Raw genomic sequence first — 17081 nt, 5'->3', positions numbered from 1 at the left:
TTTTCCCCAGCTGCCCTCTATTTGAAACACATTACTGTCATAGAAGTCCCAGCTGTTGCAGTCTCCGTCCTACCAGTTTGGGAAAACACAACGGGATTCCCTTCCAGGGTGCTACAATCTTATCTAAAGGATAGCTGCTGAACAGAGTGATATAGTGTTTCCCATCCCCCAACACTTTCCCCTGTATCTCAACATCTTTAAAGAGCTCTTGTAACATATCTACATTGTAGAAATGCTTTCCTCTTTCATTTTCTCAGAGCACGGTTTCTAGAGATTACAAATGAGGCAAGGCTCGCATCTAGGAATATCTAAAAAGGCACCAGGTTTCATTCAAATGTAACTTTATAAGGAAATACCTGACATGTTCTTAAATGTCAGGAATACTTCATTTCCTCCACGCAGTACTCTGAAACTTCATACGAAATTTAACAAGAAATGAAGGAGGCCTCTGGTGCAGCTTTAAAAGCATTGTACAAAATGCGACCAGTTTAATAAAATAAAAGCACACACAAAAAAAAAGCTGCCCAAGAAAAGAATAAAAACAAGGAATCTCTCATAAAGAAAGCAAAAGGAGTGCCCAAAGAGGACAAAGGTGAAGGGGCAAAGCTAATCTGCAAGGAGAAGGTCAGCCTGAGCAACAAGAAAAGAAGTATGTTTAGCCTGGAAAACAAAGGTTGACAGAAAAGCTGGAGTGCTTCCTTTCACCCACCCTGCCAAAACCCTTTTTAAAACATGGCTTTTAGATCACTTCCTACTGCAACTCCACCAATTCTCTCCCATGAGCTTCTTCAATCCCACTGACTAAGTATACAAAAGGACATAATGTCGTTACTCTTTTGCTGTAAAAAGTCACGATCAGTCTCTATCATCTTTATTCTTTTAATATATATCTTAAATCACATTATAGCTAACCCTCCCCTCACTTTTTTTTTTAAAGAGCATTTAGGAGCAGTTGAGACACAAAGATGTTTTAGAATGAACTTTGAGCCAAGCTGTTTAAACCTATTTCCCTAAACATTATAACTTAAAATATACTTCCCCTACAAAGGGCAATATATCATATCCCCTCAATGCTACAGGCCTTTTCTTTCTGCTTGCCTACCTCAAAAACAGAACAGACTTCTCTGCAAACCCTGGTAAGCACAGGACAGAGTGGTGAAAACAGGAGGTCGCCTGAGACCTCCGCAGCTGACAGGAATTCCTACCTGCTGTAAGGACACGGCGTTTTAATGGAACTGCTATCGAGAAAGGTTTTGCAGGTGCATTCTCCCCAGTGTGAACTGCTCCACTTGGGAGCACAAACTGGTGCAGAGACTTGAACCTCAGTTTCCCACATCCCAAAGCAAATGTCCCAGTGACTCAACTACCGAGACAGCATCTCCCCCTCTATGGCTCAGGCCCCATTGGATCATACGAAGCAGAATGCTTCCAGCAGGATGTGGAGGTGCAGAGGCTAACTCCGCAGCTCAGAGGTCAGGGAATTCAATTGGGATGTGGGAAATCTATGTTCAACTCCCTACTTACCTGATTTAAAGCCTGATCTTGAACTGATATCTCTCAGAAGGTCAGTGCTGTTATCACAGGGGCATACAGATTGTCTTTTCCCCTTCTCTTTGTTCCAAAAGTAATGACCTGGGTTATAAAAGGCTGATGGATCAGAAAAATGAGTAAGAAACACAGAAAAAGAAAGTATGTATGGGGGATGTGGTAAAAGACAAAGGGAGACAGGCAGGAGAAATGAAATGAGAGAAACAGAAGAATAGACAATTAGAAAGGCAGAGAGATGTGAAAGGGGAAATGCAGCTACAATTTGACCCTGAAGTTCTTAACTTTATTTCCACCAAATCTGTCATCACAAGCAAATTATTTCATCTGAATTAAAGAGCAAACAGCCTACCTTCCTTTGCTTTTTAACCTGAAGTATTTTGAAATACAGACCCTCTCCCTAATAATTTACAGTCTCTTAAGACTACCCTCATTCCTCCCCCTCCCCACATTTTGTACTTACATCTTTCTCATGTCTTCGTGCTCTCAACTAATTAATTGATGTTGGCCAATATGCGCATATCTGGAACATAGAGTTAAAGCCATACTTACCTCTGATTTTATGCATTTACACAGCAGGAACAAGAGTAACTCCAGCTCACTTTAATCTACGCCTCTACAGATGACACGAGAAAGTTACTATACAACCTGTTAGCTCCAACAGTAACCCTAAGCTCTCTAAAGCTGTACAGTGACCTTTGCAGAATTTTAAGATGTACCTCAAGCCTCAAAAGAGTGACTTAATTTGCAACTTCTTTGGCTTACCTCAAAAGGTAGTGTGATTGGCGGTGGTGGCTTTTTCAGTTCTTCACATTTTCTCTTTTTACATATCCTGTGACTAGTTTTGCGTTTCCTGCAACAGCTGCATTCTTCACAATTTGTTTTCCGCAGACAGGGCTCACAGACTCCACAACGCCTTCGTTTCTTTTTCTCTAGCATAGGGAGCAGAGATGAATATGGAACAGGGTAATCACCAGCTGGATTTTTAAGAGAGGATGGCCCTGAGGCCTCAACTGCTTCAGTGCTGCTGCTCACGTTGTCCTGAAACAAATTCAAGCTTACTCCGACTCTTCCCAGCTGTGATGAATAATCATTATGCTGCAGTCTTGAGTCAGCTGGCAAATCTGCATTTATGGCTTTTTCTGAGGCAAGAGCAGAGATTTCCATGCTTGAAGAAACAACTCCATGCAACTCCGAAACAAAACCTTCAGAGAATTGTCCAGAGCTTTCACCAGAGATTTTATCGACTGTGCTTTTTTCTAAATCTGGAGATAAAGTGGGGACATAACCTGAATTCAAAATTAATGTCTCTGCATCAATACATCTAACAAGCTGTTCAATGTCCTCCACTTCAATATTGTTTAAAGAGGTATCGGAAACTGGTTCACATACTGTAAATATGTTTTTTGAGTCAGATTCTGAATTCTCTCTTGCACAGCTCAAATCTGAATTTGAGTCAAGTTCTTTGTGAACAGGTACAAAATCCACAACCAGTTTCACGTGCGATTCTGCAAGTGAGCTTGCACTTTCAAAAGGTAAAAGTGAATTTGATTCAGTGGCAGCTACAGAGCTGGAATTTGAACCAACGTCTTTATTCTCAGACTCTAAATCCCAGCCTGCCTTCAAGCAGGACTCTGCAAGTGAGCTTGCATCTTCTAATAAATGTTCTTGTGAGCTAAACTCAGAGGTAACTATCGGTGCAGAATTTGAGTCTTGTTCTTCACTAGGTAGCACCAGGTCCGACTCTGCTTCGATGTGAGATTTGGCAAGCGGGACCGACTCTTCTAACAGTACTGCTGAGCTGAGGTCTGAGGTATCGACAGAACTGGAGTCAGGTTCCTTACTGTTAGGCACCAGATCGAAGGGAGTCTCGGCACACACCTTCGAGTTTGATTCAGAGGCGATTACGGAGTCAGAAGGAGAAGATGGAAGCACAAGCGCAGCATTTTCAACAAATGCTTCAGCCGAACTACCCGTATCGAGATTGCTGGGTGTCTGCTCACAGGGCAGGTCTTCATGCTTGTATTTCACCTCTAACGCTTCTGTATCGTCACCAGTTACCTGACTGCTTGGAATGGAGTCACTTGTTTCAGGTATTTCTACCTCTTTGTCTTGACTGGCACATGTGGTAGCAGGCTCTTCGCCTGCACTACATGGAGTATCTTCTACAGGCAGAGGAGCCAACTCATTTTGTGCTAAATCTTGTTTCAATACTCTTTCGCCTGCTTCAACGTTTTTTTCTTCTACTACTGCCAGGGCTTCCTGTTCATGTTTTTCCTTTGTTTCTAGCCTTTTTTGTGCTGCAGCTTTCCTGGGTTTTGCAATTGTTGGAGTTTGGGACAATCTACGGGAGAATGATCGGTTACGGAGAGACATTGTAAAGCCATTGATGTTGAAAGAATCCTGGTTATGAAAGAGGATATTGTCAGCTTTCTCCAAACTCACCCAAGATGCTCCAGACAAGGTTCTGGTTACACTGCTCCTGAGAAGTCTACCTGAAGAGCTCATGATTGGTTTCTTTTCTTGCTGTTTTTTCTTAACATCTTTTTCTTGTGCTGGCTTTTTGCCTTTTCCAGAACTAACAGCTTTTGTGGAAGTCTTTGTGGTTTTCTTTCTCACTTGGCTAGATTTCTTTTTGCCCTGGTTAGTTTTCCTTTTGCCTAACTCTTCCTTTTTGACTAATCTGGAAGGCCTCGCGTGGTGAGCCATGTCTGCGGAGTAGTAGAAATGTTAAGAGGAGAGATGGAAAAAAATCATGAGCTCTTGAGAGAACTTTTCAATAGAAAACTGCATACTCCCATCGCTGCTCTCTGGTGATACAGTGTTAACTCTGAAACAGAAAAAGATGTGAAATAGCATTAGTATAATTCTAATTAATGAAGGGTGCAGACATATTAAACTGACCAATTTTTAATATTTAAAAATACACGGGTAGAATTAGAAAAGCTCAAATGACCGGGCAAGATCACGTATTTACTGTTCTATGCCAGTTCTAAGAAGTTTGAATTTTCTCGGCCTTATTAACAGTTCATTAACCACCCCTTCCCTAGAGTAAGAACGGCTAAAGTTTACGTCCATAGCTTTTATGTTCAACAGCATATCTATCACTGTAAGGACGTTCGGGGAAAAAAGAACAAAGCTGAGTTTATTGTGTGTGTGTGCATTCATACACCATCACCAGGCCCTTGTCATTCCATTCGTTTACCATTTACTGGCTGCCCACCATGGTACAATTCCAGATAAAATGGTAGAAGCAACCAGCTCCCCAAAGATGTCTAACTTGGGGTGTTTCTCACAGGGAAACTGGACCAGGGAAGAATTGCCTTTCCCGGTGTAATCTCCCAGGATAACACACCAGCGCACTGTATCACATTGCAAGCCTTGATTTTGTCCTGTCTAGCTATATCGAATGTATCATGCAGGCAGTCTGCTCTGTTTCATCATTATGAACAACATATTTGCCTTCAACAAAATACCACACTTTTGTCCTAAGCTTTCATCCCCAAACACAACTGCGATGCAGAAGTCCCCCAATTCCCCAAATACTGTTGAGTCATCTCAGAAGATACAACAGATTCTTCATGCTCCAAATCAATTTCCTTCAAGGTGGGTTGGGGTTTCTTAAATGTAAAGCAATTCTCGTAAGTACATACTTTTTAAGCACATGGTGCTTTTAAGTACCTGTGGAAGGTTTTTAAAACTTTATTTAGCTGTTTGAGTAGATCAAACAGGTAGACAAAGGCATCCTAAAAAAGGGAACAGGCAGAGCAAGAGACTCTGTAGTCTCAGACAGGAGGGTGCCTTCCCTTTGTCATCATTCCTTTGAATTCCTTAAGCCCAAATCAAGTCACCTACAGGCCACCTGCACCTCACTGATGGGAAGAGGGAAAGAAAAGGAAAAACAAGAAGCATGGGGATGATGTCCAAAATCCTGACCTCTAAGGGAGGTAAAAAAAAAAAAAAAAGAAAAGAAAAAAAAAAAAAAAAAGGAATCCTCGCTTCTAAAGAAGTCGAAAAGGGAAGAAGGGTGCTACCAGGCTCCTGACACCACCACTCCTTCCTATGACCTCAACCCCACCCTGAAGGCAGCAGGGTGATCTTACAGAGGCTGCGCTTACCCACAGCCTGGTCTGAGCTCTGCTGAAGGTGGGGAGAGCTATGCTAGTGCAGCCCAGTGTACTTAACACCCCAGAAATGTTTAATGGTACTACACCAGCCACGTTTGGCTGGTGTAGGGCAAATGAAAAGGCACAGGGCACGTGAAGAGCGGGGTCCTCAAGCAGAACAGACCCCCAGACCACAGAAACATATCTACAGCACAAGGGGTGCAGAAAGCTTACAACCATCTGCACCAAACAGCACTGCACTGCGCCAAGATAAGCTCATTAGCCCGACGAAGGGATGGTCTAGCACAACCAACGTGCCTGGCCTCTGTGCGCGACCACCAGCTCCTACCACTCCCCAAACCAGCACACTGGCAGCGAGCTTGTTTCTGACTGTCTCAGCCTGGAGCAGGCTGCCCAGTGGCCACATTACCTACCAAGACTAGCAGTAACTCCCCAAACTACTTTCAAATAGCTTATTTAAAGCATTTTGAAGCCTAGCTCTCGTTTGTTCAGCAGTAGTAAGCCACCTGATCCTGTGTACTGCAACGTATAAACCAAGTATCTTACCTAAACGTGCTGTGATTATTCGGTATCATATCCTCATATGACGTATCAGATGAACATTATTACCAAGACAGGAATTTTTCCACACACTCAAATACCATTTTAGAGCCAGCACTGCTGTACAAGACAAGGCTAAACACACTTGTAAGATCAGATCAGAAAATGATGCGCAGCAAACAACACAATAAACAAGCTAACAGCATCCCTGCTCCATCACAGCAAAACATCCAACTGGAGCACCTAAATAGACAGGTGTAGTCGTTTATAATGGCAGGCAATGCTTCAAAGGCCACAGAAGAGACCTGAAGAGCTCCTGCAGAAGCACTCTATAGAAGTTGGGTCAGACACTGAAATAGCAAAATAAATACAAAGCTGAAATGAAGGTAATCTGAGTGCTCTCCTCCCCCTCCCCTTCTCTGGAGACATGTGGGGGAAGAGGGACATGGCCATTACTACTCATTCCATGAACCGAGTGTCAAAGAGGGCATGGGCATCACATCAGCAGGTCCATGAAATAGTTGTTGGCAGCCTGCAAAAAGCTTCCCCGGTTTCTTGTGGTTTTGACAGAGACTGGGCTCCTCATTCCAAAGGATAGCCTGGAGGGCTGCAAAACCAGTTGGAAGCAAGCAGCAGGCAGCATATCTGTAGCCATTAGCAGCAGGCGCTACATAACAGTGGCAGGAGAGGAAATGCGAGCTACTTTCAGAGACTATAGCCAGGAGAGCAAGGAAGAAAGCAAGCAAACAAGAAGGGCCAGGCAACCTGGGAATGTGTGAATCAGGAGGGGAACTGAAGAGATAAAGTTTTTTCTCTTTATCAGCCCTGAAACAGAAGCAGAATGATGAGAGAAAACAGGAGATCTGGAGTGGAAAGAGAGACTGGATTTTTGAAGATACTGAATGTGTGTAATGCTTTGCTCATATTACTTCTCTACATAAGCAGTTGCCACTGCTGTTGTGGAAGTTTGGGAAGCATGATCATCACAATTATCAATTACAAGCTTCATTTATAACAATTCTGTAATTTTACTTTTTAAATCATCGTTATAATTACACGATAATACGTCTTTACCTGCATTTGGAAATTGCAACATGGCTGCTTCAGGACTGAAGAAGCAAGACCATCCTGTTGGGTTTTTTTTTTTTTTTCTTTTAATACTGAAAAACATACCTGTCTGGCAAGAATGTAGAAAAGTATCAAAGCCAAAGCGTTGCTTCTTTTCAGGGCCAAAATTAGAGGCTACGAACATCCAGTGGCTGAAGACTTCCCTTTTTATTGGTAAACAAAGAATGCCAATATTTGTAGGAAATTGACTGGCATTTAAATACTGTGTTAAAGAAGACGGCAAAAGCTGCTTGTATTTGTCTTGCTCAGAGATGACAATACAGAGGCACAAGAACAGCAACGGTTTGATCCATTTTGTTTCAATCTTGTCACTGGAGTGAATTTAGGTTTTTCAGAAGAGATCTGGGTGATAGAGCCCTAAAGGAATTTTTTTTTTCCCCCCAATTAATACTTGACTTCAGTTATATTTGTCTGGGACTCTGAGCACCTGACCCCCAAGGTGACTGTAAGCTCTTGGCAAAAATGCCTGTCAGCAAGAGATCTTTGCTTCCCTTAAAGAAAGCCCATAGTCTTGATGAATACTAGTCTGCCACAATAACCTTAACCGCTAGATAAAAACTGTCTAACATTTTTTTAAATAAAGTGTCTAATAAAACTGAATTACATTGTTATTTCTTTGTTTACTCTTCCACCTTTAGGACCAAAATATTAGGTAGCTACAAGCTCAGTATTCAATTTTTGTTTTCTGTAAACACTAGGAAATATTTTACCTTCCCTTTTCCATTTAAAGCACTGGTAATGACTCTGTTGATGCCTGCAGCAGTTGCAAATTGCCTCATGTCACTTCTTAAGGACAACAAATGGCTGTATCACACTGGTCACATTTCATAGCAAGAAATTAATTATATTTCCAAAATATTTATGTGGACTTAGTGGGGATTATCAAACATAAACCTCATGGGGCAACATAAGAATTTGGCAGTTTTCCATCACCCTGGAGAGAAACAAACTTACTTCAATGCTCTCTTCCGAAAGCCAAATGAGGTGGGACCTACCGTACCCTCCCCGGGAGCAGAGGACAGGCGTCCCTATGAAGTAAAACAGGTAATAGGTACAGGAGGGTTTGCAGGGAACTGCCCTAGATAATAACACTGCATCCCGAAGCTGTTTGTTACTTGAGCTGACTTATCTCTTCTAATTCATGTGCAAAGCTGAAAGCTGGTTTTAAGGCCAGTTGCTTAAGTTTTGCTCATTCACAGTAATAAATCTGGAGCAATCCCACTGACTGCTATAATCCTCAACAAATACTGCTAAAAAGCTAATCAAGGGCTAAATCTTTTAGTCCCATCTTGGTCAAAATTCCAAGCAATTATAATGAGAATTTTACCTACAAAGTAATTGGGGAATTTAACCCCATACTGCTGGAATGCCTCCACACACACAAAAAAAAAAAACACCACACAAAAACAAAACCAAAAACCAACCCCCACAAAACCCTGCTTTTCTTATTTACTTTCCCTTTACACAAGAGAAGAAAAAAATAAAGCAAGTTTTCCTTTTAGAGTTAGTGTCCACCAAGATTCTGCTCCATACCTCGATTCTTGTTGGAAGATGGGGGTAAAAAGAGATTAAAAGATGCATTCTCATAAAATGGTGGCAGCTTTTTTATGGCATTGTGAAAGAGAGCAAGTGACCCCTGAACAAACACAGCTGCATGGGGAAAAAAATGACACAGCTAGGACTAGTTCAGCCTGGTTTCACTACAGTCAGATGCACTGATTAAATACATTTTGTTTCAGTGTTTAGGTATCTTTTTAAAACTCACTTGAGATTGGCCTGGTGGGGAAACAAGACCTGGAAGTTTCCTAAAAGCCACTTCATACACAGGTCCCAAGCAATAAGGGCCACAATTTGACTTAGAAGTTGTCACACAAGCTCAGATCTGCAACTTTGAGCTGAAAAGCATCTCATCTTCTGGCAGCAAATGCTCTAGAGGAAGATGCAAGAGACACCAGAGAAGACAGACATTAGGTAATCTAGACCCTCATGTTAGGTGCAAAAGTTTTTTTCACAGTCTTTTCAAGATTGTCACATCATCTGCATATTCTTCCCAGCTGCATCAAGCCAACCCGCTTTTCAATCTTGCCAAATTGCCTGCATCTACTGAGTGCTCTGTACAACGCTTTGTATGTGAAAAGAAGGGAAATGGGTTAGGAGGAGGGAATTACCTTTAATTTTCCCTTTCTCCCCTTCTTTAATCCTTGAGTACCCATTTGGTTTTGGTTAAGAAATAAAAATGAAACTTCTCATCCGCCTTCTTAGTACCATGAGTTATTTCATACACAGTCTTGTAAAGAGGCCTCTCCCCCTTCCCAGGGCAGGCGGCGGGATTTCCCCCAGCTCCCTCCGCAGAGGCACCCCCACTCACCACCCCGCCGCCCCCCAGACCTCTCCTCCTGCAGTCCTGTTTCAAGTGGCATTTCTATAATCTCACAAGCCATACATAGTAAAATGGAAAACAGTACTCCTGTATAAGTTTTCTGCTTTACTTTCCAGGATTATGCCACCCGAGGCATATTTTACCCACGTATATTAAACCTTGACTTAAGTCAACACTTTCCAGTAGCATAACTGCAAATCTGGGACAGGCACTGCAGGATGCCACCTCAGTTTCTCACAAAGGTGTACACTCAAAGCATAATCCTTTTGCCACTGACATCAGTAACACCAGATGATCTTGAGACCTTCATCCTCAATTTTTGTCCTCGCTGGACCTGGAAGGCCACCTCTGTGTTTGGAGGATAAGTCTGGATAAGGCAGGACTGCCACCACATCCGACCTCCCTCCACTGCGTGGGGAGCTGAAGACAGCTGCAAAATACACACTCACGATGAATTCAGCAAGAGATGTCAATGTTTAGCATTTCGCAATGTCATGATTTCAGCAGGCACCTTGGAGCCTGCACAGTGAGTGAAACAGATAAAAAAATACCACAAAAAAAAGCCCTCCTGGTTTAGGGAAAGCTCTATTAGAACAATAAAAACAGTGCGGCAAGGAACCACACATGCTTAAACCACAAAACGAGATTAAGCCTCAGACAAACAACTGGCACCAAAAATCCATTGTGAGGACTCACACCGCATGTGCAAGTACCCTCCCTCCTGCCCAGCCAGGAGCACGGGCTTGCTTTAACCTCTGTTCAGTGCAGCCAAACACTGACCTTAACAGGGGGAATGCGAAAAAGTAAAAAGATATCAAGTAATTTCTAAGGGTTCACCAAATGAAAGCCCTTTCCACCAGAACACTCCAGGTACTCTTGAATAAAAAAAAAAGCAAGCAAACCAAACAAAACCCCTCAGCAAATCATATGACCCTCTAATTCTGCATTTATGCCGTTTTAAACACTGAATTTCTTTTTTATAATATTTGACTCCATTCTTCAGGGGGTGTGCCTTTTCTTAACAAAAAAAAAAAAAAAAAAAAAGGAAAAAAAAAACCACTAACTGAATCACCTTATCTCAAACTCAATTAAAAGAAGGGGGAGGTGGAGGGAAGAACCTTCAGGCAAAGATTAAGCCTGGAAAATTTCAGCCTGAAAGGTGTTTTGAAATGTAAGTAACTGAAAACAGAAAGCAGGATGGAAATGCTTAGGCCAGCTTTAACAACCACGGGTAGCACGCCAGCCATAATAAAACGCTATCAGTCAGGATTTTGAATTATTACACAGTGAAGACTTGGGTCTTGCAGAAACCATAAACGTCAGAAAGTTCCTTGGTACGTCTCACCTTGAATCCTTCCCCGAATACCTGCTTTGTGCAATCCAGCCCTCCCTGGTCTCCTCCAAGCACAACCAACCCCTCCTGTCCAGAGGGCTGAGCCTCACCCTGAGAGCAACCACCACCCGCCCTTGTGCTGCCGGACAAACTGCTTCTAAAAAGCATAAACCAGCCTCCTCTTCCTTTACAAACAGGGTCAACCAGGCTACCTGCCCAAGTTCGCCCAGACCAAGAATAAATGCTACATTTTCTGGATTCAATCTCTGCTCCTAATTTGTGTTGACTGACATTAATGAAAACAAGGTGATTACTGCACAGACCAGCCTCTGCCTCTCCACAAGGGTACCTTAAAAATAGTACTGAGCACAGCTGGGAAGAGCTACTATTTGGAAGATTTTTTTATTATTATTATTTTCACAGGTTTCTCCATTGGCTTTAAATTTTAAACAGACACTCTTGCCCTAGAAGTCTGCTCGGTCCCGTTCAAATATCTAATGCTGCAAGTGCATCTTTGTCCAGTTTTGCCATTCCTGCATTAACGCTTCTAGAACGAGAGCTCCTTGGCCAGATCCACGCTGGTGCATCTGCCCTGGCCAGCTTGTTTACAGGGGCCGGCTCTCATTGCCCCACACAGGGCTGCGCGCTGACACTGGCGCGCTGGTGCCCTGCTCTAGATGCCTACTTGCACGCTCCCCTCTCCTCCTTAAAGGAGTAGCATCTCACCACGCTGGGCTGCCGCGACGTAGGCCAAGATGCAAGTGATGCGGACTGCGTCGCTCTTTAAATATCTTTGGGGTGCAGGATAGGCTGGCTGGGTGTAGGACAGGCTAGGCACACGATTGGCGCGACTCCTTTGACTACCGCTGTGCCTCGTCCCTTTGCAAATCCAGCATGCTCCACCGCTCCAATGCTCCTCGGGCATTAGCAGCCATACCTTTGTGAGGTTGACCGGTCCTGCCTCCCAGCAGGCCCCCCTGCTCCGTTTTCCTTACCCATCCCATTCGGTGAAACGCATCCTTCTCCCCTAGCTCCATCACGAGCCCGGCACGGACCATCCCCACCAGCACCAAACCTCCAGTTGCCACAAGGCCACCACCTCTTCGCCCCCAGCTCCCAGAGCAGCTGGATGGGCGCCCAGGAGCACCTCGGGGGCTGCAGCCCCGCCGGGCTCTGGGTCCTTTGGTGCAGGCAGGCGGACCCCGGGGGGGGGAAGGGGCAGGCAGGGCCCGCCTCGGGGGGGAGGCAGCGGCTCCTCGTGGCCCGGCCCCGCCGCCCCAGCCCCAGGAGCCCTCCCCGGGGCTGCAGACAATGGGGCCGGCCCCAGCGGGAGCGCTGGGGACCCGCGGCGCCCATCCGGACGCGCCCAGCTGCTGCGGGGCAAGAGGCGGGGAGCCGCCCCCGGGGATGCTCCCCCCGGCCCCGCACACCGGCGGCACCTCCAGGGGGTGATGCTGCTGCACGGCCCTCGCTCGCCTGTTTTTCTGGGGGGGTGGCTGCGGGGGTTTTCCGGCTGGCCGGGGGCCCCGGCTGCCGGGCAGGGTCCCTTTAATTGTTCCCTGCCCTCCGCCGAGGCTGCAGGCAGTTTCTCTCGCCTGGCGGGTTTTTCCAGGCAGGCTCTGGCTGCTGCAGCGCAAACACGCTCCAGCACAGCCAGGGAGACCGGACTTTTTCGCTCTTTCGGCCAACAAACTGCGTTTTGCATTTGAATAACCCCCAGCCTGCCCGCCTGCCTTCCTCCCCGCCTCGAAACGGCCCGACCCGCGGGGCTCCGAGCCCGGCCGCGGGGGTGCCCCTGCCTCCCCCTCCCCACTCCACCCTAGCTCAACTTTGCAACCAGCCAAGCGCCTAAGGGGGAAGGGGGGGGGGGGGGTGTTAAATAAATAAAAAAAAGAAAGGGAGGGGGTCCGAAAGCAGAGGTCTCCGTCGCCCCCCCCGCCCGCAGCAGCCCCGGGACCCGTCCCGCACACGTACCAGGGCTGCGGCACGGCCAGCCCGCAGCTCACAGGAAGGGGCGATGCTGGCATGGCTTGGCGGTCGGCGCTGCGAGGGGGGGGGCGAGGCGGGGTTCACGGCCCGGGCCCCCGCGGGCGGGCGGCTCCCATGGCGCGACGAGGCCAGGCGCGGGAGAGGGAGCCCCGGGCCGCGAAACGTGCTCTCGGCGGCGGCGGCGCGCCTCGCCCCTGGCCGGACCCTCCGGGAGGGAGCGGGGAGGGGGCGGCTCGGCGGGGCGCTCGCCGCACCGAGCCCTCCCGGCAGGCGGCAAAACGCGCCCTGGATCCCCGCGGCTGGAGCGGGATTCGCCGCCCCCCCCCACACGCCCCCGCGCTGCGGGGGGACCCGGCGGCGGCAGCGGCGGCGGCGGCAGCGGGGCTGGCCCGGCCCGGCCCCGGGGAAAGAGAGGGCGAAGAACCGCGGGGGTGGCGGCCGTCCCTCCCCGGCGGCCCCCCGGGAGCCGCAGTCGGCGTGCCGGGCTGGTAACGCCGGGGATTATTTAACAACAGCAGCAGCAACAAAATAAATAAAGTGACGATAATAAAAGACAAATTATTCCGTTACTTGCGGAGGCTGAGGTTTGACGCCGCACGCCTCCCGACCAGCAACGGAGGTGACACCCTCTGAAATCATCCCTTTTTTTAGGCTGGAAGAGGGAAAGCCCGGTCAGCGGTGACGGGCGAGGGGTTCGCCAGGGGCCAGACCCCCTTCTCCTCACACGTGCCGCCCGGCAGGACCCCCCCCAAAACGCCGGCGTCCACCCGGGCCCGGCCGTCCCACGAGGGGAGCGAAGACGCCCAGACGCGTGGGGAGATGCTGGTGGAGAGGCAGAGCTGCTGAGCTGCCCTCTCCCTCCCGCAGGGACAGGGGGGAACAAAACAAAACAAAAACAAAAACAAAACAAAAAAAAAAAACCAAACCTCCCACGAGTCTTGCTCTCCCCATCCCCCACCTCATCCATTACAAGCCGCGGATGATATTTGCTGCTCCTTCCCAGAGGGAAGCGGGTGAACAAAATGTTATAATAAGAGGAAGAGTGGGTCCAGCCTTCTCACACGGCTCATTATCGCTACAGCCTTTTGTCAGAGTGGAAAGCAGGCCACCGAGTCTAACGTCTCTTCGGACGGGAAAACAGATGTTGGAAATGGGATCTATCAAGCAATATACCCTAGCAGTACTTTTTTAAAAAAAGCTTCATTATTATTAAGTCTCTAGCTGTTGTAGTATAAAGCACTTCAAATGTGAACCAACCCATTCAAATGGGAGCCTGCAGAGAGGCTTTTCTACTGCATGCAAGACAGCAGTACTGTCCAAATCCATTCATACACGGACACTTTCAATGCCAGTGCTTTGCTAACTGTTTTAATTGACATGTGGGAAAGGAGAAGCAGTGGCACAGATCTGCACAGCTTCTTGTTACTGCTGCAGTTCAGTGCCAGTGGGTAGGTACCCCATCGCCAATTTGTACCCCCATCCTCTTCTCCCTTTTATTTCCTTGCAGTGAAAAAGGAATACAGTCTGGGAATCTTAGCTGAGCTCGCAGACATTTCAGATGCAACAAGGTGAAACCAACACCAAATACACCTGAATTTTGAACATTTGCCTGATTAGCTCTCAGTGGCAGCTAATTTCAGCAATGCACATTGAGTTCTCTTTGCTGGGTGTAACCATAGCATCTCCTCCTCAAGCTGACAGTTTGCTGAAGAGACTGCTTTTCTAGAGCGCTGGATATCAATACTTCTGTCATTCCAAAGACCTGCCCTGCTAAAAGAAGAGGTAACACAAGCTATTTTTATAAGATAAAAGAATAGAGTATTTGAGAAGTGAAAGAACTATTGCTCTCCAAGTGCTGCTGCACACAGCAAAACTAAGTAGAAGGAATTGGAACTTGATGATAAAGCCTGACATAAGCCAAGTATGTGTCTTGGGAAGATGGTAATAAGTTAGAAGTTGTGGGCTTGAACAAAATGCAGAGCAAGAAATGAGTAACTTGGAGGAAAGCAACAACCAAGGAGGGCTAAGGCTTGGTTAGAATGAGCAGGTTAATAGGAGCACCCAAACACCAACATGTACAATCACAGCTCCATGAAAACATGCCAAAGGCTAGGAAACAAACAAGAATTAACAATTGTTCATTTTCACAGCCACAGGCATATATGCTTATGGTTTTTTTCAACACTAATGAATATCTCAGGAAGCAAGTAGCACCAGATGACAATCTTTCCTGACAACACCAAGGGTACTCAGCCTACCAAGACAAGCTAAGTATAACTGTTTGGAGAAAGATCTCGCAGTAATGACTGGCTGGGCAACAAAATGGTAGATGAAATCCCTTCACAAAAATGCAAAGTGAGGCACATGGGGGGAAACACGGAAATCATGGCCTCTGAATTAGCTACTATCACTCAAAATAGAGATGCTGGTACTATGACAGATACTTCTGTGAAACTACTCTGTGTGCTCAAGCAGAGTGTTTGGACTCATTACAAAAGAAGGGGAGAACAGAACAGGAAACATCACTACACCATCGTTATTTAGTCTAGATCTACTGTCTGCTCACATCTTGAGTATAACATGCAGTTACAGTCTGCTGAAAAATTGCAAAGTGGAACTTAAAAAGGCACAGAAATGTAGCCAGGGTGGTCAAAAGCACAAGGAGCAGCTAAACACACCAAGATTTTCATCCTGGAAAGAAGGCCATCTAGGTGAAATGCCAACCAATATATTAAAAACAAGAGCAGCATGGAAAGTGTTATCAGAGAGCAAACACTCACTGTTTCCCCGAAGTAGAGGATATCAAGTCAATTTATCGAACAGATACCTCAGAACAGCAGACAGCTACTTCTTCATGCAACGTGTTGTCAAACCATGGAACTCACTGCTACAGCACATTGTAGATGCTAAAAACTCTACAGGTTAAATTTTTTTTTAAAGCAAAATTAATGGAAGAAAGTTTAATCAAAAGCTACTCAACACAAAAGTACTGTTTTAGCTATACGTTACTTGAAGGTGGAAAAGTGTGCTGAGGAAATAACCCTGTATGCTACTCAAGCCTTCTTCCCTGCATATGTGCTACTGGCTACTGTCAGGGGCAAACTTTTAAGCTGGTGGGACCTTTGGTCCAACACAGTGCTACCATCCCTGTGTTTTTATCCAGAATAACATGCAAATTGGTACATACCTGCAGAATGAATAAAACTGGACAACATAATACCAAGGAATACAGTGCATAAACCTGTAACTAGCTCTGCATTGCAGGCAGCTCTGGCAAAATTTGAGCCTGTGGTGAGTATCAGGGAGCTGTGAGGGGGTAGTTGTTCCCTAAGAGACAGGGAGCCCCACACAACAGCCAGCAGGACAAGGACCTCATGAGCCAGCAGCCAACCCCACTGTACACACACAAGGCAAACAGGACAGGCCTGGGGGAGGTATCCACATTCAGCCAGGAGTCCAGATAAGAAATCAGCTTCCAGGAGATGAGGCAGGTCTGAGGTTGAACTAAGAAGTCAGTATGCAGGTCAGAAGCAGGTCTGGCAATCCAGCACATAAGCAAAGTTAGACACAATCCAAGTAGATATGGAGCAGGCTCCATGATGACTAAACAGGGCCAAGACCAGACTCCAAGTCAACAGGACCCATAGCTCAGCCAGGGCTGAGCTTAAATAGAGCTCCTGGGCCCATGGGCAGAGGATGTGGCTGGAAGCCCCAAGTGCAGCTGGTCAAGTGCATTAAGGCCTATTAGTGCCCTCAGGGCCCTGACCCTGCAACCAGAATTGTTCAGGTATCTTGGCCCTAAATCAGTCCTGCAGTCATCTGCATCAGACCTCTGCAACAGGCACAGCATCCATCCAGGCTAGGGAAGGTTAGACGTGTCACTGATGCTGAACCTAAATTAAGTCCTCCACAAACCAAAAGCTCTTGGAATTACACTGCAAAGACACCTATGCTGCTTTGTAAGGGAAAGACTGGATCTAACCAGGCCTGTCTTGGCTCCCTTGCCTCCCTCAGTGAAAACGTGATGCTGAGACATTAG

General features: G+C 46.4%; 1 protein-coding gene across 1 annotated transcript in view; it reads right to left on the bottom strand.

Annotated features, from left to right (window-relative positions):
• The window catches only part of TET1 (tet methylcytosine dioxygenase 1), a gene marked incomplete at its 5' end in the record, with an annotated part of 62399 nt that extends 58145 nt beyond the window's left edge, over positions 1–4254 (bottom strand). The window contains one exon of the mRNA XM_082308698.1: positions 2311–4254. Within this exon, the coding sequence (XP_082164824.1) occupies positions 2311–4254 (1944 nt within the window). The remainder of the gene's footprint in view (positions 1–2310) is intronic.
• Between the last annotated feature and the right edge of the window lie 12827 nt (positions 4255–17081).

Source organism: Platalea leucorodia, assembly GCF_965183815.1.
Source record: "Platalea leucorodia genome assembly, chromosome: 4".
In the NCBI taxonomy this organism is placed as follows: domain Eukaryota; kingdom Metazoa; phylum Chordata; class Aves; order Pelecaniformes; family Threskiornithidae; genus Platalea; species Platalea leucorodia.
Note: the sequence above shows the minus strand (reverse complement) of the source record. Positions and strands in the feature narration are given on the sequence as shown.